At 45.2% G+C, this 25,930-nt stretch overlaps 1 protein-coding gene across 1 annotated transcript in view; it reads right to left on the reverse strand.

Annotated features, from left to right (window-relative positions):
* Nucleotides 1–25,930, reverse strand: part of HSD17B2 (hydroxysteroid 17-beta dehydrogenase 2) — a 73,611-nt gene that overhangs the window by 17,389 nt on the left and 30,292 nt on the right. Inside the window, exons 2-3 of the mRNA XM_045988181.1 lie at nt 12,627–12,839; nt 5,897–6,082 (exon numbers count right to left, since the gene is read on the reverse strand). Coding sequence (XP_045844137.1) covers nt 5,897–6,082; nt 12,627–12,839 — 399 coding nt within the window. The remainder of the gene's footprint in view (nt 1–5,896; nt 6,083–12,626; nt 12,840–25,930) is intronic.

The raw sequence follows: 25,930 nt of genomic DNA on the forward strand, positions 1-25,930 counted from the left end.
CTTCGGCTTAGGTCATGATCTCAGGGTCCTGGGATCGAGTCCCGCATCGGGCTCTCTGCTCGGCAGGGAGCCTGCTTCCCTCTCGCTCTCTCTGCCTGCCTCTCTGCCTACTTGTGATCTCTCTCTGTCATAAATAAATAAAATCTTTAAAAAAAAAAATTAAAAAAAAATCAAAAAAAAAATCGACTTTTTGCACAAATAAATAAATAAATAAATAAATATAAGATGAGTTTGTGGTATAGGACATAGCCCTTTCTTCGATCTTTGCAAAAAATCTTTTTCTAATTTAAATTTTAGTTAGCTACCATGCCGTGCAGTCTGGGTTTCAGGAGTAGTAGAATTCAGTGATTCATCACTTCCATACAAAACCCAGAACTCATCAGGGTAAGTGCCCTCCTTAATACCCAACACCCATCCAGCCCACCCCCCCACGCCCACCTCCTTCCATCAACCCTCAGTTTGTTCTCTATTTTTAAGAGTCTCTCGTGGTTTGTCTTGTCTCCCTTTTTCCACCCTCCGTCCCATATATTCATCTGTTTCTTAAATTCCACATATGACTGAAACATATGGTATTTGTCTTCCTCTGACTTACTCATTTCAGTTAGCATAATACGCTCTAGCTCTATCTGTATCATGGCAAATGGCAAGATTTCATATTTTGATGGCTAAGTAATAGTCCATTGTCTACATATACCACGTCTCCTTCTTCATCCATTCATCAGTTAATGGACACTTGGGCTCTTTCCATAGTTTGGCTACTGTTGGCAATTCTGCCATAAACATCGGGGTGCATACATCCCTTCCAATCTTTATTTTTGTATCCTTTGGGTAAATACTTAGTAGTGCCACTTCGGATTATAGGGTAGTTCTGTTTTTAACTTTTTAAAAAAATATTTTATTTATTTATTTGTCAGAGAGAAAGTGGCACGCAGAAGCAGGGAAAGTGGCAGGCAGAGCAGCAGAGGGAGAAGCGGGCTCCTGGCTGAGCAAGGCGCCTGGGGAGGGACTCGATCCCAGGACCCTGGGATCATGACCTGAGCTGAAGGCAGACCCTTAATGGACTGAGCCACCCAGGCATCCCCTGTTTTTAACTTTTGAAGGAACTTCTATACTGTTTCCACAATGGCTGTACCAGCTTACATTCCCACCAAAGTGCAGGAGGGTTCCCCTTTCTCCACATCCTCGCCAACACCTGTTGTTTCTCATGTTGACTTTAGCCTTTCTGCCAGGTGCCCAAAGTCTTTAATAAAATCTACGCTGAAGATCTAAGCCCATCTGACGATGGCTTTGCTTTTGGGAGAATGCAAGAAAGTGCTAAATGTGGATTCCACACACTAACAAGGGCGAGGAGAAGAAACTGTCCATGAGGCCCTGGGTTGCATGAGTGTGTTGAGGTTTCAAGAAAGTAAAATGTTTGCAATAGGAAATTAGGTGCGTATGGTAAGCTATATATCAGATTTCATCAAAGTTGGATAGAGAAAGACCCAGATTAGGATTGTAAAGCGTGTGCTTATCGCTGCAGCAGAAGTTGGTGTATTGGTGCCAAAGCTGAATCACAGTTTGCCAGTTCTTCAGGCATTTCTACTGTCATATTGGAATTGAACACACTGGCAAAATAAAGTTGACATTTTTTTAAAATTAATTTTTAAATTTATTTTAAAATTTTTATTTATTTATTTATTTTTATTTTATATTATTATATATGTTCTCTGTGATATAGGATATATTAATTTCGTTTATTTATTTATTTATTTATTTATTTATTAAAAAATAATTTTCCCAGCCTTACTAGGACGGATGTCTGTCTGGGAGTTCAAACTGCCAAAAAGATCCTCCAGGCGTGTTTGGAAGGCTGGGGGCTCAGTGAGTTTTGACACAGATAGCCCATGCTGGGTATTAGAAAGGAAGGTCATCCCTACAGTTTCCCCCTCCACCACCATCTCCCCACCCCCACTACTGTGGGGAAGGCAGGGAAGAGGGGTAGATGTACCTCCATCTACCTTTAAAGAAACTGGGATGGGCCAGAAGATTACTTTCCTACTGCTGTGATGGCAAATCACCACAAACTTAAACAATAAAAATGTATTATCTTATGGTTCTGAAGGTCAGAGGTTTCACTGGGCTAAAATCAAGGTCACATTAGGACTGCGTTCCTTTTGGGGTCTCCAAGCGAAAATCAGTTCCCCTGACTTTTTCTGCTTCTGTATGTTGCCTGCATTCCTTGGGTCTGGGTCTGTTCCCCGGTCTTCCAATCTCTCATTGACTCTGACCCTCTTGCCTCCGTTTTGTAAGGACTCTTCTATTAGAACCATCTAGATACTGCAGGATAATCTTTCCATTTCTAGCTCCTTAACTCAATCATACTGGCAAGGTCCAGGTAAGGACCTTGCCAGGTAAGGTCACATATTCCAGGTTCCAGGAATTAGGATGTGTATGGATCTGAGGAACCACTATACTGTCTAGCAAACTGGTTACCTACCGACTCCCACCAGCCTGAGACACTTTATTTGGGATTATTTGTTATGCAGCAATGGATAACTGGAACAGAATGGCCAATTCCAGCTCAGCTCCTCCTGGCTGATGCAAACTGATCTACCCCACTGAAATTCTTATCCTGTGGAGGGTGGTAGGGGTACCAGGCTCAAGACAACCTGGTGGGTCAGGGCTACCATGAGCTCCTTTAGAGAAAACTTAGTAGTGACTGATTGCCTATCTCTCTTTCTCCATGACTCCTACTTCAAAATGAGAAAAACACCAGGGATGAATTCCCAGACAAGCACGTTTCCCAAAATCGCCATTGTATCAAATTTGCCAAGAGATCCATCAAGGTGGCATTACATTGGATGCTAATTTCTCCGGATCGGTTGCTCATACACTGTCGTTCATACTTGCTTTGACCTTTGCTGATCCTCTTACACTCCGTCTCCTCTTGCCCTGCTCAAGATCCTTTCCATTGTTCCGCAAAATTCTTGTCAGCCAAGTGCTAAGGATTCCCTTATTTTGTTTTCTGCTGAGCTTCTCTGCTCCTCATCACTGAAGCAAACTGTAAGCACCGTTGAAGAGTTTTGCTCCTATCTCTGTACAAACACCTGCTCCGTCAAGTGCACCTGCTTCCCATCTGTCCTGACTTCTTGCTGCTGCTTTAACTGCTTTATAACATACCTTAGGTGGCTTCCGAGTCCTACAAATGAACATACTTCAGGAGTTTCTTCGGGTCATACGCATTTAAAACTGGGTATGATGAAGGAAGACTTCATACACCTTGGTGACTGACTGGGTGGGAGAAAGGAGGGAAAGGCAGAGGGAGAAACAACTCTAAGAAGGCTCAAAGCTCGGTAATTCGACAGCCAAGGAGGAGAGCAGAAAGAAGGGGGAGCCAGCTTTGACGTACGGATAACAACTCCGGTTTCAGACATGTCGACTGGCTGGTGACGGTGAGATGGTGGAATGGAAATAGTAAGGCTGGATGTAAAGAATTTGCACATCCATGGTGAGAATAAGAGGGAAGGTGTGTGATTTATTTTAACACTCCTGTTTCCCTCCAGTAGAGATACGTGAGAAGCGTACTGAGTCTTGGCTCAAAAAGTTTTAGAGGGGCGCCTGGGTGGCTCAGTCGGCTGAACATCCAACTCTTGATTCTGGCTCCGATCATGATCTTGGATCCTGGGATGGAGCCCTGCAGTGGACTTCATGCTCAGCAGGGAGTCTCCTTGGGATTCTCTTTCTCCTTTTCCTCTGCCCCTCCCCCACTCACACAAGCAGGCAAACTCTCTCCCTCTCTGAATACATAGATAAAATCTTAAAAAGAAAAAAAAAAAAGAAGAAAAAAGGAAAGAGCTTTAGAAGCCAAGTTGAAGATGTATGAACGGGCATCCTCTGCACTGTAAATTTTTCACTCCTTCATTCCTTTATCCATGTTTCATTAATTCTGACACTTGCATTTCTTCATTTCTCTGTTGAGCTTCGTGTATGCCAGACACCAGGCCCATAGCAGATCGTGTGCATATTAGGTGATAACTCAAGTAAAATCTTCTGAATGAGCTGCTCCAAGTTGAGAACAAAGAGAGAAAACAGAAAAATCGGGCCTCCTGGGTGGCTCAGTCAGTTAATCCTCTGCCTTTGGCTCAGGTCATGATCCTGGGGTCCTGGGATCAAGCGCCCCATCAGGCTCCCTGCTCAGCAAGAAGTCTACCTCTCCCTACCCCCCGTGTAGCTTCCCTGTTTGTGCTGCCTCTCTCTCTGTCGAATAAATAAATAAAATCTTTTTAAAAAGAGAGATAAAAACTTTCTTGTCCTTGTCAAGAAGAAGGCAATGATCAGTTATTTCAGTAAATATTTGTTGAATGAGTGAGGTAAGGAACATGGGAGACTTTTTCAGAAGTGCCAGTCTGTGCCAGGGCACTGAGAAAGGTGAGGTATTCACAGAGGTGAAAATCTGAACGTGGAGTTCAGAAGAAAGATCAGGGTGAATTTTTGCAAATGTGTTTTTCCAGAATTTGTTTGCTTGCACAGGTGGCAAGAAATTGGAAATACCTCAGGGTCCTCATACAAGTTAAAACACAATACTCATTGCTCTTAACCACCTTAAACTTCTCTATCCCCTTTCTCCTTCTCTTCCTCCCTCCCTCTTTTCCTTCCCTGCTTCCTTCCTCTTCAGGCCAACCAACAACTTAGCGACACACACTCACAAAGCAGCTAAGTTCAAGGAAGCTCCTGAGTGAAAGCCAGGAAAGGGAACATGGCAGATAATGATAATTGCCCTTAACACAAAGAATATCCCCTCAAAAAACAATGAAACAAAATAAAACAACTATCAGATGCCTCATTTAAAAAAAGAAAGAAAAGGGGCGCCTGGGTGGCTCAGTGGGTTAAAGCCTCTGCCTTCAGCTCGGGTCATGATCCCAGAGTCCTGGGATGGAGCCCTGCGTCGGGCTCTCTGCTCAGCGGGGAGTCTGCTTTCCTTCCTCTCTCTCTGCCTGCCTCTCTTCCTGCTTGTGACGTCTCTCTGTCAAATAAATAAATAGAATCAAAAAAAGAAAAAGAAAGAAAGAAAGAAAGCAAAAAAGAAAGAAAGAAAGAAAGAGAAAGAAAGAAAGAAAATACTCTTCGGAACCAACTGATGAAACAGAGGAGACCAGGGTTTCTCTATTCAAAGGCAGGATCCTGGAGTCCACGCTCCACCCCGTTTGGTTTCCCTTTCACCCATGCAGCGTCCTTGCAGCGTCCTGAAACACAACTCCATGGACATTTCCAAACCTGAGTCGGGATCTGAGGAACGAACCCCAGCTGGAAAATAAAACCTGTCCTGGAAAAAAGGATGTGATACGGCCTACCTGGGCGTTGTTTATGGGAGGCAGATTGTTAAACCCTGGACTCAAGGTGTTGACTCTCTGTTCTTTGAAATGGAAAAAGATGAGTCATCTAGTATCACACATGACCCAACTGCCTGGAGATTGCAAAATAATGGGAAGGATCTTAGGGAAAGCTCCAGTGGGCAACCAGCCAAGACACGGAGCTCTGGTGGTGCCAACAGTGTGGACATCTGCCTACTCATCTCACAGAGTGTGCCCAGTTCAGAGAGGGTTGAAAACAGATCACCAGGAACTCTAGGAGGGATTTCCTGTCCAAATCTAGGAAGCTTATGTGCTATGAAGATATGTAAAACCCTAAATCCCCAGCAATGAATAGATGAGTTAAGAGGTAATAGTCTACACATGAAAGGATCTGAAAGGCAAGGTTTTATTGTGTTAAGATCAACGGTAACAGGCAATTTGACTAAGCTTGACCCAGCCCTGCAGGAGCATGTCCTGCTTTCTTGTTCGGCCCACAAAGAACGCGACGAGCCTCGTCTTGCAGAACAGGCATGGCACAACCCTGTGGGAAAAGGCCAACTCACCTGCCATGCTACTGATGTTCACCAGCCTGCCCTTGGATTTCCTTAGGAGAGGCAAAAATGCCTTCGTGACCTCCACAGCCCCGAAGAAGTTCACCGCCATGCATTTTTTGTACCCGGTCATGGGAATGAGCTCGCCGTCGGCTGGCAAGCCGAGGATACCAGCATTGTTGACCAGAGCCCACAGTCCTGAGGACAGAAAGGAATGACTTTGATGTCCAGTGATGCCGAAGAACAGGAGGACTTTTAACACTTGACCCTTGGGAGTCTCAAGGGCCCCTTTGAGACTTAGGATCTCCATGGCAGACCACTGGAACTCTTGGAACTTAATCTCCTTGGATACCTAAAATGACTTACTCTGAGGCAATGGGTGGAGAGTAAATTTGAAATATTAAGTGATGGGTTTGGGGAGGTATTTTCTTTTCCTTAAAGCACTTTCCTAGATACAGCTAGATATTTGCGGTATCTGGGGCCAGAGGACCCAGCAAGGGGGAGAGTAATAAGAGTCTGTGTCCTGTTTCTCCCTCAAAGGACCATGCAGAGGCGGTCTGGTATCTTGAGGCCATGCAGGATGATATACGAGCCTTATCCCTAGGCTAGAAAAGATCCCCTAATCCAGGAAAACTAGAGAGGCGCCAAGAACTAAGGAGATGGCAGAGTCCCTGAGCCCTAATCCTTTCCCCAACCAGCCTAATCCTGCTGATTGGATCAGAATCACCAGGAGGTCTTGTTCAAATGGATGGCTGGGCCCCACCTCCAGAGACAATCATTTAGGGTGGCTGGGATGGAGCCTGGGAATCTACATTTCTACCAGGTTCCCAGGTGACATTGTTGCTGCAGTTCTGGACCAAACCTGGAGAGCCTCGGTCCACAAGAAGTGGTTTCCAACCTTGACTGCATGTTAGAATCACCTGGGGGGTTTTTTAATGCCTCACCCCAACCCCCCAATGCCCAGCCACATCCCAACCAATTAGACCAGAAATGCTGGAGTAGGGGAGAGAAGGGACCTTGGCATGGAATTTAAAAATCCCTCGAGTGTGGGATGCCTGGGTGGCTCAGTCATTAAGTGTGTGCCTTCGGCTCAGGTCATGATTCAGCGTCCTGGGTTGAGTCCCACAACAGACGGGGAGGCTCCTTCTCCCTCCCTAGCTTCCCCTGCTTGTGTTCCCACCCTCGCTGTCTCTCTCTGTCAAATAAATAAGTCTTTAAAAACAAAACAATTCCCCTGTTGGTTCCAATGTACAAGCAAGATTGGGAACCATGGCCCTAAACAGGCAGGGAAAGAGATCATTCAAGAACTCCAGATCTTTTTCAGGGGGCAGGATCTGTAGCAGAGGGGAGGGACCTGGGTCCTCTTTACCCAACAGAGGTGACAGAATCTGGGGTATGTTTAGTTGGGCAGATCTGAAGCAGATTCTCTGAGATCCCTGAGCCTCCACATGGTTTAGGATAATGATTCTCAAGATATGGTTCAGAACCAGCAGCATCAGTGGGAACTTAGAAATGCAAATTCCAGGGGCACCTGGGCAGCTCAGTCAGTGAAACATCCGACTCTTGGTTTCCGCTCAGGTCGTGAGCTCAGGGTTGTGAGATGGAACCCCGATTTGGGCACTGTCCTGGTCGTGGAGCCTGCTTAAGATTCGCGGAGCCTGCTTAAGGCACCTGGGTGGCTCAGTGGGTTAAAGCCTCTGCCTTCGGCTCAGGTCATAATCCCAGGGTCCTGGGATCGAGCCCCACATCGGACTCTCTGCTCAGCGGGGAGCCTGCTTCCTCCTCTCTCTCTGCCTGCTGCTCTGCCTACTTGTGATCTGTCAAATAAATAAATAAATAAATAATCTTAAAAAAAAAGAAGAAGAAGAAGAAGATTCTCTCTCTCTTTCTGTCTCTTTCTCAAAATCGAAAAAAAGAGAAAAGGCACATTCTAGAACCCCACTTTAGACCTGTCAGATCAGAAGCTGGTGATCAGAAATTGCTGTTGGAGCTCAGTGTCTGTGATAGAACCTGTCTGCTCCAGTGTGAGATCCTGCGGTATGGACCAAAGCCAGAAGAGCCTCGGTGCTAACAGACACACAAACGGCAGGAGGTCCAGCCCCTGATGGCCTCAAGGAGGTAGGTGGCAGCCAGACTGCACAAGGACTGGACAGAGCACTGGGCATCCCTGCAGGCACCAGCCAGAAGTACTGATGATCGGAGATGAAATGTCCCGTCCCCAGGACCTTAGGGGCCACCCTGGGGAAATGAGGTGAGGCTCAAACAGAAAGATGTTCGTCATGGGGCAGAAAGATGGCTCAAAATAGAAACAGAGCTGAGTTGTGGAAAATAAAACTGCACTTCTCACGCACCTGAGCCGCAGTTCAAACACTGCCATGCGGTCATGCCTGGGAGCACTGAGTGAGAGAGTGGCGAGCTCGTTGGAAGAGCTCAACAGCTAACAGGAGGATGGTGACGGGTGCAGGGGAGGCCTGGGTTAGCGCCTCCGAGGGATGGTTTTAATTCCCATGGCCTGATGCACACCTCTGACAGGCAACATGCAGGCAGCAGCCTGAGGCTGCGCTAGAATGGGGCTGAGAAACTTGTTCTAGGAAAGCCCAGAGAGTGAATATTTTAGTTGCAAGCACTCCTGCTTCAACTCTGCCGCCAGCTGTCACGGGTCCATGAAGGAAAATGGGAGCGGGACTCCAGTAAAACTTGATTTATGGACATTGACGTTTGAATTCCATCTAATTTGCACTTGCCAAAATAATATTCTTCTTCTGGCTGCTTTAAGCATTTAAAAATGTAAAAACCAAGGCGCCTGGGTGGCTCAGTGGGTTGGGCATCAGACTCTTGATTTCAGCTTTGGGGTGGAGATCTCAGGGTCTTGAGATCGAGCCCCGCCTTAGGCTTCCCAGGGCGTGGAGCCTGCTTAGAACAATCTCTTTCTCTCTCTCTCTCCCTTTGGCCCTCCTCCCTAGTCCCCACCGCCTGCTGGCATGCTAGCTCTCTCTCAAATAATATTAATAATAAGCAAAAATAAAAATGTAACATGAGAGAGCTTGGTGACGATGGAACAGTTCTGTGTTTTGATTTTGGTGTTTTTGCACAAAGCTACACACACACACACACACACACACACACACGTTTGTATATATAGCTGCAAATTCCAAATAAGCCCCATGGATTATACCAATGCCAGTTTCCTGGTTTTGATATCGTACCGTAGTTAGGCAAGAAGTTAACATTGAGGGAGACTTGGCAAAGCAGGCACAGGAACTCTCTGTACATTTATTTGCAACTTCCTGTGACTCGACAGTTCTTTCCAAATAAAATGTTAAAATAATAATAATAATAATAAAACAGGTTCATAGTTTGCCAACCCCTGCCCACAGAATTTTAAGCTGGCCAATAAGCTCATTATACCTGTTGGAGCTTATTAAGTTTAAAAATAATATTAATGAGTTATTAAAAATATGTAAATACTCATGTGATAATGTGTAGGGCTTAGAGACACAGGGCAGGGCTAACCCTCTTACAGTGAGGTTTTGTCATTCATCTACAGGTCCTAAAGTGTACTTCAGGAAATCTCCTTCTTGGTGATTTTTAAACTCCCCTGTTTAACAGCTTCCTTTTCTCTTAGACTTGAGAGGTTGAGGTTGAGACAACCTCAAGGAAAACAGGTAGAAGGTGTATTGGCAATTTTGTCTTGGAAGAGGACATGCTCTCGGGGTGCCTGGGTGGCTCAGTTGGTTAGGCAACTGCCATCAGCTCAGGTCATGATCCCGGAGTCCCGGGATCGAGTCCCACATCCGGCTCCCTGCTCAACAGGGAGTCTGCTTCTCCCTCTGACTTCTCCTCTCTCATGTTCTCTCTCTCAAATAAATAAGTAAAATCTTTAAAAAAAAAAAGAAGAAGAGGATTGCTGTCCAGAATTCTGACCACAAAACAGCATGGACTCACTCACTGGAAAGTGTACTCACCACACCCCTTCATCCCTAGATGCTGGCATGGTATTTCCATATCTAGAACCCATTGCTTTATCATGCAATATGGAATATGGTCAATACTGCCCCTCTGGGCCTCACTAGAGAGGTTTGTATCAAATATCTTCTGAGCTAGACACCATGAAGTCACATTCGTAAGAGGGATAAGCATCAAGCCAACGAGGGAGAAAGCAGAGCCAAGAAGCAGAGAGGATGACAGATGACATTGTTTAAGGATCCAGACATGCCTGAAGCCACAGGTCTTTTCAGTTAAGCATATTCATCCCTTTATACATTAGTAATTTCGAATTGGGTTATGCTGCTGGCACCTGGGAGAATCCTAATGGGAACATGGATCTCGTTCTCAAGGAAACAAGTGGTGAGGCATGGGAGAGGGCCAGATGGTTATAATAATGCAGCAGTACAGGTGTGTGCGGGACATAACAAGTGAGTGTCCAGAACAGGAGGTGAATGATGTAACCTGGGTGACCAGGAAGGTCATGGAAGAGATGTTATGTTTGCGCCAGGTCTCTCGTAGGAGTAGAGTCTGCAGCTAGACAAAGTCGAGAGTCTTAGAAAGAGGGAGTAGAGGCAAGAGGGAAATTTGGGGAAGAGGATGTGAATCTGCAAAGTTATGGTACAGTTAGCACATTCTATTCTGGAAACCCATGAGAATTTACTGAGGGGACCATCAGGTATTGCAAATTAAGGGTTTGGCCAGAGCCATTATCCTGAAAGCCTTCAAATCCTTGTGAATATGTTCAGATTTTATTTGGTACCAGACAGAGAACCACTGAACCGTTCAGCGAGACAAAGCAAAACAACTACCACAGGCCTGGCTCATAGGAGGAACCCAAGACATAGAGGGTCCGTATGCCCAAGGGTTTTTAGGAGGTGGGTGACATTGTAAAGATTACTGTCCATTCGGAAAGTTAATGGGAAAGGAAAGCTATTGAGGGGCCCCAGGTGGAAAGTGAGGGCCTGTGCTAGGTCACGGCAGCCTGGTGATGACAGCAAGGGACTGGGATGATAAAGATCTAGGAGACAGAACTGAAGGACTTGGGACCCATAGGATTCAGGAACTGAGGGTAAGCTGCAGGTCTCAGTGGCCCCCTGGCTGCTAGCATAAATGATGGACCAGATGGCGTTCCCAGCATCTGAGCTGTGGGGTGTACCAGCGTTAAAGCTCATTTGCAGACCGGCAGTAAGGGAAAAGGTCACGAGGTCAGGCTTTGACAAGTGAGGCGGGATGCCCGGCAGACAATTTTATACACGTTTTAAGTCCAGATGTTGAGAAGAGGCCTCAGTTGGTATGGTTTGGAAGAGACTGGCATACGTCTCACGGTGTCTCCATTCTAGCAGAACATTAGCACCACCTGGGGAGCTTTCGAATCTACTGAGACCTGGCCCCCCAGTAGGATTCTCTTTACAGCTGACGTTCCTAGCAAAAGGAAAGCAACAATAGCAGCCGCCTGATCGCAGGGTCAGCGGAGCCCTTGCAGGTAGACACTGATTTAATTGGTTGGGAGAGGGCACCAGGCTGGGTAGACACCATGGGTGTGTCCGCTGTGTAGCCACACAGGGCCCCGGGCTTCTGAAAGGCCTCGGGTTTGTTCTAATTCTCTGCTAGCGTCACCTTAAAGTCGTCATCATTTTTTTTTAAACGACAGGCCCCACATAGTTTTCAGCTGGGTCCTCCAAGTTACATGCGCCATCTTGGGCCCAGGCATGGGCGCTTTCAGACATTCCCTGGTTGACTGTAATTTGCAGCTGGGTTGACAGTCCCAGCGCAGAGAGACACCAGCTCTCTGGTGGGGTGGGTCCGGTGGGGTGGTGGGGTGGGTAGTTCGGGGACAGAGCCCTTGGAAACATTCACATTTATGGGAGGAATGGAGGAAAGGGTTCATGCAGGAGAAGGAGGAAAATGATCAGAGATCATTAACCTTCCGAATGGACAATTTTCTGTTCAGAAAAATGATCAGAGGCGGGGTGGGTGCTGGAGACCCCAAAGGTAAGACAAGGGAAGGTAATGAACACACTTAAATGCCGCTGAGAGATAAAGAACTCGGTGTTCAGGAAGATACTCGTTAGCTCGGCCAGACCAGTTAGCCAACGCGGGATTGAAGATGAAGAAGTAAAAACAGGGTGATGGGGTTCCAACGAGCTTGACCACAAAGGAAGGGGAAGGAAAGGTCCGTGGCTAAAGGAAGACAGTGATTGTTGAACTTTTTTTTTCTTAAGTCTGTTCCTTGTTTTTTTTTTTTTAAAGACTTTATTCATTTATTTGGTAGAGAGAGAGAGATCACAAGGAGACGGAGAAGTAGGTGGAGGGGGGGGGAAGCAGGCTCCCCGCTGAGCAGAGAGCCTGATGCAGGGCTCAAACCCAGGGCCCTGAGACCATGACCTAAGCTGAAGGCAGAGGCTTAACCCACTGAGCCACCCAGGCGCCCCTGTTCCTTGTTAATATTAGTGGGAGAAAAGCAATGGGAGGTGTGGGCATGAGGGTAAGTAATGGGAGAGTGACCAAGCAGATGTTGGATGAATGGGTTCAAGGATTCTTCAAGTTCTGGGAGGATGGGCCATTGCTAACTTACAGATCTTCATATCTGTAAGAGGCCCTGGCCTGTGACAGGTGCCCAGTACAGATGTTCTCAACATGTGGTGGGCAGCCAGAATGGACTGGAGGGCAGTGGTAAGGAGAGGCTAGAAACAGTGTTAGTCATTTGTGAGGAGGGTGGGGGGCAGTTGAGGGCATGGACAGATAAAGGCAGTACCTCTGTTCTGCACCTTTTCCACCACTTTGCTGTGGGCATCTTTTATTTGCCGTGGGTCGGTGATGTCCATCTGGAGCACAGAGAGGCGCTTGGAGCAGATTCTTCGCAAGTCCTCTGCTCCTGATCCCTTTTCATCCAGAACTCCCACAAATACTGTGAAGCCAAGTTCATCCAGGTATTTGGACAGAGCATGGCCAAATCCAGAATCGCCACCTGCAAGGGGTTAAGGCAATACAGAGTGGGTTCAAGGCCAAGTGGCAGGAGAAATGACTTAATACTACACCGCGTACTATGTATGATTCTCCATGTTTTCTGGAGAGAGTGGGACTTGAGGAAGTTTCCTTATCTCCTATGTGGGAAAATGGGCAGAGAAGCCAAACAGACACATTTCTCTGTATAAAAAGAAGAAAAGTGAGGTAGAATCTGGAGTGGGGAATACGTGGAAGGGGAATTGCTGGTGGAGGGATGGTCTAGGAGTGGTTGTTGGTCAAAGAACCAAGGAGGAGGAAGAACTGTGACATTTACTGGAGGTTTCTCTATTAATCTCTGTTGTGTCCTATTTGATGTAACTTCCATCACTCCATAAAATCTTCAGTGAATCATTCATTACAAATCAATACTTCAGAGTTGGTTTGGGGTTTTAGAAACCTAACAAAATGTCCTGCTTCAGAGTGGACACAAGTCAAAAACAAGAGGCTTGCCAATTCCTTCTGCATTGTGAAAGATGATGGCTCATAGCCACCTGCCCTTATCAGCTCCTCAGAACTTTTTCCCTCATGGTGACCCTCTCCCAAAGCACTGAATAGAAATCCCAGCCTTAGAAAGAAGCTTGCAACAGAAACCAAATAAAAAGCCCTGAATGTATTGCTTTGCATAAATAAATGGATGGCTTAATATGTAAAATACGTCTCAGAATTTGAGATGGGAGTTTCCCAACCCAGGCTGCAGGACATTTAGACCCTGGAAAAATTATTTTATGCCCACAGGTGTAAAATAAAGTAAAAAAATAAATAAAAATAAATAAATAAAATAATAATGATAAATATAAATAATAAATAAATATTAATAATAATAATAAAATTTTTAAAATTTTAAAAAGTAGATATCGGAAATTCTGAATGAAGGCAACATAGACCTAAAAGCCACCCACTGAGCGTTGGAAGAATAAACATGTAACAGTTAATATGTCCCCAAAGCTCTAAAGATAAGAAATTATCTTCACATTGACTATGTTGTGTCGTTTTTCCTGTAAACCTTGAGGGGTCTCTCTTATCAGAAGTCAGGGGCTATAGTCTGGCATCTACCTAAGAATTGGAATATATAAGAAATCAGGGAGCACATGGACAGTCAACTCAAGGCTCAGTACGGAAACGTTACTGTCCCTAAGAAGACAATGACCTTCTTAGACAAAAGGACAGACTCAACACCAAAAAATCAAACAATCTGATTTAAAAACGGAAAGAGGCACTGAACAGACATTTTCACAAAGAAGACATACAGATGGCCAACAGACACGAGAAGATGTTCAACATCACTCATCACCAGGGAAATGCAAGTCAAAACCACAGTGAGATACCACCTTCCACCAGTTAAAATGGCTAAAATCAAAATGACAAGAAATAACAAGGGTTGATGTGGAAGTGGAGAAAAAGGAACACTCACACCCTGTTGATGGGAATGCCAATTGGTGCAGCCACTGTGGAAACAATAGGTTCCTCAAGGGATTAAAGATAAAAATGCCATATGATGCAATAACTCCGCTCTTGGGTACTTATCCAAAGAACACGAAAACACTAATTTGAAAAGATACACGCATTCCTATATTTATTGCAGCATTGTTTATAATGGCCAAGAAATAGAAGCAACCTGAATGTCCACCAGTAGATGAACAGATAAGGAAAATATGTTACACACACAGAATAATACGACACAACCATAAAAAAGAATGAGATCCTGCCATTTGAAACCATGTGGATGGACCTGGAGGGTTTTTTGCAAAGTGAAATAAGTCAGACTAAGAAAGACCAATACCAAATGATACTACTCATAAGTGAGCTCTAAACAAAAAACAAACAAACAAACTGAAAAAAAAACAACAACAAAAAACAGAATCAGACCTTTAAATATAGAGAACAAACTTAGGGTTGTTGGTGGGGGGTGGGGGGTGGTTGAACAAAATGGCCAAGACAGACTTCTAGTTAGGAAATGAATGCATCATGGAAATAAACCACAGCATAAAGAATGCCATCAGTGATATTTGTAACAGGACAAATGGGAGCTACATTTGTGGTGAACATAATTTAATGCATGAACTTGTCAAATCACTAAATTGTGCACCGGAAACCAAGGTAACATTGTGTGACCTATACTCAAATAGTAAATAAATAAATAAGAAGACTAAAGGATAGAGAAATAGGCAGTCATACACACTGCTGATAAATGTTAAGGACTAAAATCTATGACCATTTTCAATGTGTAAATCTTTTGCCCGAAAGAGTTTCATGATCTGTCCCAGAGAATAAACACATATATTCAGAGACACATACATGGTGTTTTCTTTACAGCACTGGGTATAATAGCAAAAGAAGGGACTGACCTAAATGTTCATGAATAGGAAAAAGATGACATAAATTGTGGTCCCTAAAATGGGATATAACATAGCACTTCAAAAAAGTTGGGGTAGAACTACATAAACTAGCCTAGATATTGCTCCATGATATTTTGTTAAGCAAAATAAGTTATGGTATAGCACTCATTACATAGAATCCAACCTATGCCCTCCAAAAAGGGAGGGAGCTAATTCTGTACCTGTCTGTGCATGGAAATATACAAGAAGGAATTTGGAAGGAAAGACACCAAATGCTACAGTGGACACCCTTAGCAGTAGAGGCACGGTGGAGGGGTCTGATTTAAATATCTTCCATTTTGCTATAAGAAAGCACTTATCTTTATTGTATAATTTCTCTTCTTTTGTTGTTTTAAAGATTTATTTATTTGAGAGAGAGAGAGTGTGTGCACACTCAAGTGAGGGGGAAGGGCAGAGGGAGAGAGAGAATCCTGAAGCAGACTCCCTATTGAGTGGGGAGCCCCACGTGGGGTTTGATCCCAGAACGCTGAGATCATGACCTGAGCTGAAATCAGGAGTGGGCCACTTAACCAACTGAGCCAAAAGCACCCCTAAATTCTCTTTTAAAGGTCATTCCCATTAGAATGGAGATGGGCCAGCCCCATACGGGTGGAAAACGGTACAACAGAGAAGCCATGGTGGCTCATGTGTGCAAACACTGCCCAGGAGAGAGTGTCAGCCTTAGCAAGAAGTGTGGGTGCTCCTGCTCCTTGGGCACCCCACTATGACATGAAGGCATCTAGTTGTCATAATTGATTGCATTTAGCTTTTTAAGAATTATAGTGGTACTCGTCCTTAGTTTCAGGTGTATGACATAGTGATTCCACATCTCTATCCATTCTGCTGTGTTCACCGCAAGTGTAGCCAGCATCTGTCCCCACACAGTGCTATTAAAATACCACTGACTCTATTCCCTCTGCTGGCCCTCTCATCCCCATGACTTATTCATTGTATAACAGGAAGCCTGTACCTCCCACCCCCTCCCACTCCCCTTCCCCCATTTTGCCCATTCCCCAACCCCCTCCCCTCTGGAGGCTCCCACTCTGTTCTCTGTATTTAGAGATCTGTTTCTGGTTTTTAATTTATTCACTTGTTTTGTTTTCTAGATTCCACATAGAAGTAAGATCACATGGTATTTTTCTTTCTCTGATTTATTTCACTTAGCCTAATACCCTTTAGGTCCATCCACATTGTTGCAAATGGCAAGCTCTCTCTCTTTTTTATGGCTGCATAATATTCCAGCCTGTACCTGGGGGGGGGTGTGTATATACCACATCTTCTTTATCCATTAATCTATCAGTGGACACTTGGGTTGCTTCCATGTATTGGCTATTGTAAATAGTGCTGATTGCATTTAACTTTTGCTCCATTTCCTTCCTCCTTATATACCCATGTGCATTTATGCTCAGGAAAAGGCCTCTGTGTATACATGTTTCACCACCTGGGCCTGGCCAGAGGAAGAGACAGTAGCATTTGGGGCACGCACGCATGCACGCACACACACACACACATATATCTGGGCCACGTGACAATCTCTGCCTTGGTGTAAATGAACACGTTAGAATTACGGTTCTTCTAATACATAATAACATATGTGTATGACAGGTTTGTGAGCCCAGTGAATGTGGCTTTGCCCTGTAGAAATAGACTTACAGGAGGACAAATCCAACTTCTGAGTCTACAGCCGGGAGGCCAGATCCTGGACAATACAAGTTCGTGAGATAGTGGGCACCGTGTGTGCAACCCTTTTCTGGAAGCCTCATATGGCACAGGTGACCAGTAATGTCTTCCAGAATTATTCTCCAAACGTCAACAGTCAAGATTACCTTTCCCATTGTACATATGGTAGACCACTGTCACAGAGACAGTAGGAACGGACATGGACTCTTTGCCAGAGCCTAAAACCAAGTCCATGCTTCTTCATCATCCTGGACCAGCCACCTTCTCCTTTATCTGTTTAGCTAGAGAGGGGAGGTATGGGAAAGCCAACTCCAGAATGGTCCTCTTCTGGCCCAGCAAGGAAGGGTGCGATTAACCTTAAAAATAACTGACTTAGAACCCGATCAAAGAGCAGATCTGGAGCTGGGTTACGCATGTTGTGCTGGGTGAGGCCAAGTGTTCAAGGAGGACCCCTCCCACCTGTAAAGCACCACACCCTGGGCTTCTGCTTCCTGTTGGCACAGCTGGATATATTGGGATTAAAGCTGAATTAAAGCTCCCTATTCCCCAGAGAGGTTTGTGTCCTCTCAGGTGCCAGCACATTCCCTCTCTGCACAGAGAATCATTCTGCAAGGCAGAGGTGAATGCCGTGGCCCTCGGTTCCATGCAGCAAATAAACTCAGCCAGGGATGTACAGAGGAAGGTGAGACAATGTCAGCCACCCAAATGTCTATCAATTGATAGTTGGATAAACAAAATATGGTCTATCCAAACAGTAAAATATTATCCAGACATAGAAGGGAGTAAAGCTGTGATACACACTATACCAAGGGTGAATCTTGAAAACTTCCTGCTAAGTGAGAGAAGAAGACACAATGATCCCTACCCCATGTTCTCTGAGCAGAGAACAGTCTGGAAGATATTTTTAAAGGTAGTGCCTTTGACCAGCTTCGTGAATCCAGGACCTAACTCTCTCTGGAGAAAGGTCCTAGAAGAACCTGGCATATGGTAGATACGGGCAAATCACAGATGTGTTGTTGGTTCTGTTCCAGGCCAACACAATAAGGCAAACCACAATAAAGAAGTCAAATGAGGGGCACCTGGGTGGCTCAGTGGGTTAAAGCCTCTGCCTTTGGCTCAGGTCATGATCCCAGGGTCCTGGGATAGAGCCCCGCATCGGGCTCTCTGCTCAGTAGGGAGCCTGCTTCCTCCTCTCTCTCTCTGCCTGCCTCTCCGCCTACTTGTAATTTCTGTCTTTCAAATAAATAAATAAAATCTTAAAAAAAAAAAGTCAAATGAATGTTTTGGTTTCCCAGTGCATATAAAAGTTATGTTTATACTATTCTGTAGTCTATTAAATGTACAGAAGTATAATGTCTGAAAAGAAACCCAATGTACATGCCTTAATTCAAAAATAACTTAATGGGGTCGCCGGGCTGGTTCAATCAGTAGAGCATGCGACTCTTGACCTCAGGGTTGTGAGTTCAATCCCCACACTAGGTGTGGAGCCTGCTTAAAATAAATTAAGTCATTTAAAAAAGACTTTATTGATAAAGAATGATAACCATCATCTGGGCTTTCAGCAAGTCATAATCTTTTTGCCGGCGGAGGGTCTTGCCTGGAAGCTGATGGCTGCTGACCAAGCAGGTGGTTGCTGTTGCAATTTCTTAAAATAAGATTAACAGTAAAGCTTTCTACATCGATTGACTCTTCCTTTTGAGAACAGTTTCTCTGTTTCACGTGTTGGTATCTAATAGCATTTTACCCACAGTAGAACTTCTTTCAAAATTGGAGTCAATCTTCTCCAACCCTGCTGATGTATCAACTCAGCTTATGTACTATTCTGAATCCTCTGTTGGCATTTCAACAATCTTCAGAATATCTTCACCCAGACTAGAAGCCACTTTCACAACAAACCAGTTTCTCTGCTCATCGATAAGTAACAACTCCTCACCCACTGAGAGTTTTGTCGCGAGATTACAGCGATGCAGTCCCATCTTCAGGCTCCACTTCTGATTCTTGTTCTTCTGCTCTTTCCACCACATCTGCAGTGCCTTTCTCCCCTGAAGTCTTGAACCGCTCCAAGTCATGCCTAAGGGTTGGAATCAACTTTTTCTAAACTCCCATTAATGCTGATAATGTTGACCTCTTCCCGTGAATCATGAAGGTTCTGAATGGCATCTAGAATGGTGAATCCTCATTCAAAATGGATGGAGAGATAAAGAGTTTCCAAGGCCGCAAGGCTTAAAAGAGTATGCGACCACCAAGCCAACACTGCAGGAAATATTAAGGAGGGTTCTACAAAAGAGGAAAAATCCTAAGAATATCATTGAATAGAATGGTGAAAACCTTTCTGGAAGGTTTTCAATTGACTTTGCCCAGATCCATCAGAGGAATCACTAAAGGCATCTTAGCCTTACAAAATGTATTTTTTTAAAGATTTTATTATTTATTTATTAGAGAGAGATCACAAGCAGGGGCAAAGATAGAGGGAGAAGAAGACTCTCTGCTGAGCAGGCTGCAGGATGGATGTTGTGTTAGCGGGCATGAAAACAATATTAATGTCCTTGTCCACCTCCATCAGAGCTCTTGGGTGACTGGGTGCACTGCTAATGAGCAGTCATATTTTGAAAGGAATTTTTTTTTTTTCCTGAGCAGAAGTCTCAACACTGGGCTCAAAGTATTCAGTAAACTGTGTTGTAAGCAGATGCGTTATCATCCACGCTTTGTTGTCCCATTTATAGATCACAGGCAGGGCAGGTGTAGCATTCTGAAGGGCTCAAGGATTTTCTGAATGGTAAATGAGCCCTGGCTTTATCTTCAGATCACCAGCGGCATCAGCCCCTGATAAGAGAGTCAGCCTGGGGCTCCTGGGTGGCTCAGTCAGTTAAGCCACTGCCTTTGGCTCGGGTCATGATCCCAGGGTCCTGGGGTCTAGCCCTGCATCAGGCTCCTTGCTTGGCAGGGAGCCTGCTTCTCCCTCTCCCTCCACCTGCCTCTCTGCCTACTTGTGATCTCTCTCTCTCTGTCAAATAAATAAATAAAATCTTAAAAAAAAAAAAAAAGAAAAGAGAAAGAAAGGAAGGAAGGAAGAGAGAGCCTGTTCATGGCAGCTTTGAAGCCAGGCATTGATTTCTCCTCTCTAGCTATGACAGCCTGTTGTTAAGCGACAATCTATTATTCTGTATGGCCGCCTTCCTTGTCTCAGCTCCCTCTCTGAAGAACTTACTGCTGTGGAGGCCAAGAAAAACTAAGGCCGTCCCACCTCAGGTTTAGCCTTAGCATAAGTACAGCCATCTTGGCTCCAGCAGCCATCTCAGACCCCTATGCCCAAGGGCTTAACTTTCCCCTACTTTACTTTGGTTCCAGAGACCCCCCACCCAGCTTTAGTAACAGGAAGCCCCACCCTGCTTTAGTAACAGGAACGCATAAATACCCCTACCTTAACTAAGCTCGGTGTCCAAGTCCCTACTCCGCTGTGTCGCTGTGTCGGGTATACTTGGGCCCAAGTTTAAGCTCGTCGAATAAACAGTCATGTGATTGCATCGGTGTTGGCTCCTTGGTGGTCTCTCGGATGCAAAAACTCGGGTACAACAACTGTGGCTTCTGCTTCAGCCCTTGCTGCTTGCTTGACCATGCGCTTTCAGGTTCTAAAGAGGCTTCTTCCCTTAAACCTCCTCAACAAACCCCTGCAAGCTCCAGACTCTTCCTCTGTGGCTTCCTCACCCCTCTCAGCCTTCAGAGAATTGAGGAGAGTTAGGCCTTCGCTCTGGAGTAGGCTTTGGCTTAAGGGAACATTGTGGCTGGTTTGATGTTCTGTCCAGATCCCTGGAACTCTCTCCCTATCAGCAAGAAGGCTGTTGCCCTTTCTTAATATTGGTGTGTTTGCCGGAGAAGCACTTTTAATTTCCTTCAAGAACTTTCCCTTTGCTTTCATAAGTTGGCAGACTGGTGCAAGAGGTCCGGCTCCAGCTTATCTCAGCTTTCAATGTGCCTTTTTCATCGAGCTTAATCATTTCTAGCTTTTGACTGACAGTGAGAGATGGGGGACTATTCCTTTCACCTGAATACTGAGAGGTCATTGTAGGATTACCAATTGGTCTAATTTCAGTGCTGTTGAGTTTCAGGGAACAGGGAGGCCTGAGGACAGGGGGAGAGATCTGGGAGCAGACATTTAATGGAGCAATCAGGACACAAACACCCTTTATCAATGAAGTTCGTCATCTTATATGAGCACACTTCGTGGCACCCCAAACCAGTTACAACAGTAACATCAAAGATCACCGATCACAGATCACCATAACAAATAAAATCGTAATGAAAAAGTTGGAAATATCGTGAGAATTACCAAAATGGGACACACAGACATGACGAGAGCGGATGCTGTTGGAAAAAAGGCGCCAAGAGACTTGCTCCATGCAGAAATGCCACAAACTTTCAGTTTGTAAAAATCCCATTATCTGCAAAACAGGCTAAAGCAAAGCTCACTAAGAGGAGGTGTGTCTGTACTAGATGCAAACGGTGTAACGACATGCTGATCTCTGCCAGCCCTGGGGTCCTGGAACACAGCAGACAGAAATGTCCCATGCAAAGAGGTCACCTTTCCCCTGTGACTTAGGTAAGACTCACAGATACGCGCTTGTTTACGAATGATAAGGCCAGGCCCAAGCCTTCCAAACTTCCATTCATTGCTTTATAAGTGACTAACCGAACTGCCTGTTGCCAAAGATTCACTGGAACAAAACACTAGCTAAACTAAACTTTGGTACAGATTCTCTGCTTTCCCAGCACCTGTCCAGCCCTCAGCCTGGGCCAGCAGACAGCCCGTCCTGAGAACAAGCCGGTCTCAGGGGGCAGCATTCTCTCTTCTGTTGTCTTGTCAAGGCACTCCTGTCCAACCCAGTTCCCCTCACCTGGTTCTGTGGGGACACATTTACTTCCTCCTATGAAAGCGACATTCTTTTTTCGCCTAACCCATGAGATACGTGCAGACCTATGGTCAAAGTGTTTCCCATACTGCGACAATTCCCTCCCCCACAATGACCCTTTCAAATAAAGTCTCTCCTTACTAAATCTGTACTTATTTGTATTTGATGTTGACTCAATAAAGCCAAAGTTCATAGGAGGCCACCTGCTTTGTCCTTCCCTGTAAGGAAGCATAGCGTAGAGCCTTGGGGGAGAGCCTGGGTCCCACCATCCCTACCTGTGCAACCCTGGACACTTTATTTAGCCTCTCTGTGTCTCAGTTTCCTCATCTATAAAATGGACTTCATGATGGTACCTATATCAGTTAATATTTGTGATGTGCTTAGCCATGCCTGTTCCAAGTAATTATTATCTAGATTTTTTTTTTTAATAAAACTCATCCTTCTGGATTTTCAGGCCTTTACATGCACAAATTGATAGATGGGGAATGTGTGTCTACTGAGAATCGACTAAACATCTTGGGTAAGACCCAGGCTGCCTCAACCTGCCTCTTCCAGGTTTGAGCTTTGGGGAATGTTCCATGGAGTTCTGTAGAGCCTCCACTTCCCCATATGGGAAGTGGGGTTGTGAGAGTAAGCATCCCCCAGGCTGATGTTGTGAGGTCACACACAGAGGATGTCTTACACAAGACCCAGCACGTTGTCAGTGGCTGTTATCAGTAGCATGGCTGGGACCTGGATATCTCCTGTGATTTACAGTGTTAAAAATGTCTTAGTCCTAGTGTATTAAGGGTGTGGGCCTGTGCAGGTCTTAGAGGACCTTGAGAAAATATAGTCTGGGGAGCTGCTCTCTGTTGAGATAGGATAACCCTTGTGTACTCTGGAAACCCAAAGACAAGGCTGGGGCCTTCCCTGTTTACCGAGTTCCAGCCAGCCTTCCACATACAACTCATTAAATCCTCCCAACCACTCTGAAAGGGAAGTCCTTTCACCGTCACCAGTAACAGAGCAAGAAACTGAGACACAAAAGGGTTAAGTCGTTCAGCTGGGACATGGCAGAATGAGTTTGGAACCATGTCAGGGTTCAGGATATAAACACCGGGGATGTTTTCTCAGAGTGAAATGTGACTTCTAGTAGCGGAATGCACAAACACAAACGGAAAATCTGCTAGGTATGGGTAAGAAGCCATGGTCTGAATCTGTGGTTTTGTTTGCACAGGGTATTTTGTAGAAATCTAAACTCACACCTAGAATCAGGTGATTTCACCTGGGAATCCAGGTCGGTGGTTTCTCATGGTTCACCAGGAGGTGGGCCAACTCCAGGCCCGCATTCCAACAAGGAGCCCATGAGTTCAAGCTGAGGATCCCGATGGCTGCTGCCTTCCATGGGCCATACGCTCAGAGCAGGGCTCCATGGTGGGCACTGGGTCACTGCCAGCATTCCTCACTGATGAGATCGACCCCACCCCTGCAGGCTTTTGAGCCCAACACCCCTGATGTACTCTGTCCCACCTACAAAGATCACCTGGGTCAAGAGCTATTTCTCTTAAAACCTGCAGAAAACTAAGGAGGAAAGGACTTTCCTCTCCCTGAAGACTTAAGCAATCCAACAGATTGCCACTCTCAAGTTGACACTACCTGCTCCCTATAAAATCGATCAGGGTATGATAAAATGGTAGATAAATAAAATAAGACTTGAGTGCTCTGAAGACTTCCCTGAGGGCCATTGAAGCCTCAGCTCCAAATCCGAGAAGAGCAAATACTTGACAACTGTACGGCCAACACCCACCTCCTTTGTTCTCAAAGGGTAGTAACTGTTGGGCGGTGAGGCTCTGGGAAAAGTCCATTTTTTTACTGCAAGTAAATGCATTTTTCCTGGAATATAACCTTTATGAATGAACACTATTATTTTTATTTATTTTTTTATTTTTTCAGCAAACAGTATTCATTGTTTTTGCACCACACCCAGTGCTCCATGCAATACGTGCCCTCCCTATTACCCACCACCTGGTTCCCCCAACCTCCCACCCCCGCCCCTTCAAAACCCTCTGGTTGTCTTTCAGAGTCCATAGTCTCTCATGGTTCATCTCCCCTTCCAGTTTCCCTCAACTCCCTCTCCTCTCCATCTCCCCATGTCCTCCATGAATGAACACTATTATTATTCCTATCTTAAGGTAGGCAGCTGAGATGCCAAAAGGTTACAGATGGGTTATGCCAAAATTGTCTGTCTGTCTGTCTTTCTTTCTTTCTTTCTTTCTGGATTTTATGTATTTATTTGAGAGAGAGAAAGAGCGCGCGCGCGCAAGAGTGAGAGAGGGAGGAGGAGAGGGAGAAGTAGACTTCCCACTGAGCAGGGAGTCCAACATGGGACTCGATCCCGGGACTCTAGGATCATGACCTGAGCCAAAGGCAGATGCCCGACCAACTGAGCCATCCAGGTGCTCCCAGATTTGTCTTTCGAACCCAGATTTGTTCTTTCTAAAGCCATGTTCTTTTACTACTATGAGTTGTTGTCTCCTTGAACACGTTGGGCAGGGTTGGCGGGGAGGGAGATGCACAAAGTGGGGACACCGGTGATGAGAGCTGTCTGCCTGAGAAGGATCCCCACATTGATGCCAGCTCCCTTCATCACCTGTGCAGCGGCACAAACTACTGACAGCTGCTCTTCCAGGAAGGGAAAATGCAATGATTTGTTCTCAGTGATGCATGGAGGAACAGCTCCTAGCATGGTTGCAAATAAGAAACCAATCCAAATAACTCTGCTGGGTTTGAACAGGAGGTTATATTCTCGGGCTACAGTCCAGTCCTGATCACTCTCCTGGACTTCACGTGCTCCACCCCAGTCCATCACCAACTGCTTCACCTTCTGGAATTCCTTATTTGAACTCTTCTAACTGGCTTCCCCCTTCTTGCAGTTACCCAACACCAATGCCTTCTCTTCCGATGCTCACCACCATTCGGTACCCTTGCCTTCCATCCTAAGATTTTGACAACTGTCTCCATATCTCCCTTTGTGCCTCTCATGACAAAAAAAAAAAAAAAAAAAAAAAGCCAGGTCAGCTCAGCTGAGCCTACCATCAGATCGCTACCAAGTTGGGAATATACTTTCTCAGATGTGGCAGAGGATAACATCATAGTTGTCCCAAATTTCATATTACATCTGTTGAGATTATACCAGTTAAGAAACAGTGGACATGACTCTCAATACTGACATCCTGGAAATTGATGCTGATGGGGATGATGTGATTAGAATTTCTGAAATCTTTGGCCAACACCAGAAGCCATTAGAAAGAGGTAGCTTAAGTATCTGGACGAGGGTGGGAAACTCCCTGTAGATAGTACTAGGGGACGCAGCCAAGACTTCTCAGTCTCATTTCCTCTAAGGGTGTCTTTGCAGAGGTTTGGAGAGTACTTTTTTTTTTTTTTAAATCCCTACTTCGTGGGGCGCCTGGGTGGCTCAGTGGTTTAAGCCTCTGCCTTTGGCTCAGGTCATGATCTCAGGGTCCTGGGATCAAGCCCCGCATTGGGCTCTCTGCTCAGTGGGGAGCCTGTTTCTCCCTCTCTCTCTGCCTGCCTCTCTGCCTACTTGTGACCTCTCTCTCTGTCAAATAAATAAAATAAAATAAAATAAAATAAAATGACTACTAGAATTTAAAAAAAAAAATCCCTACTTCGTGCCCACTTCCTCATGAAGAAAGAAAATAGGAAGAAAACTATCCAGCAGATGGTACCCATGATCATAAGAAAGGTGGTAGGCTGACTTTCCCCAAATGCCACTTTTAAGTTCGGACATGTCTTCCTGTCTCTCTACACATTTATTAATGTGTACATGCATCATTCATTCAGTGATCACTGTGTTAGGTCCTAGAGACCACCACCCCACCTTCATGGAGCTTACTGCCTGGGAGACAGAGCTTCTCAATCCTGAGTCCCACTAGAATCCCTGGAACACTAAAAAAAAGATCAGTGTCCAGGCCCCATGTACACACACACAGTCTTGTTTGTTTAGTCTGGGATGGGGCGAAGTACTGGCAATTGTTTCTAAAGCTCTCCAGATGATTCCACTGTGCAGTCAGGGTTGAGAAACGCTGATC

This window comes from Meles meles, chromosome 19, assembly GCF_922984935.1.
Source record: "Meles meles chromosome 19, mMelMel3.1 paternal haplotype, whole genome shotgun sequence".
Classification (NCBI taxonomy): domain Eukaryota; kingdom Metazoa; phylum Chordata; class Mammalia; order Carnivora; family Mustelidae; genus Meles; species Meles meles.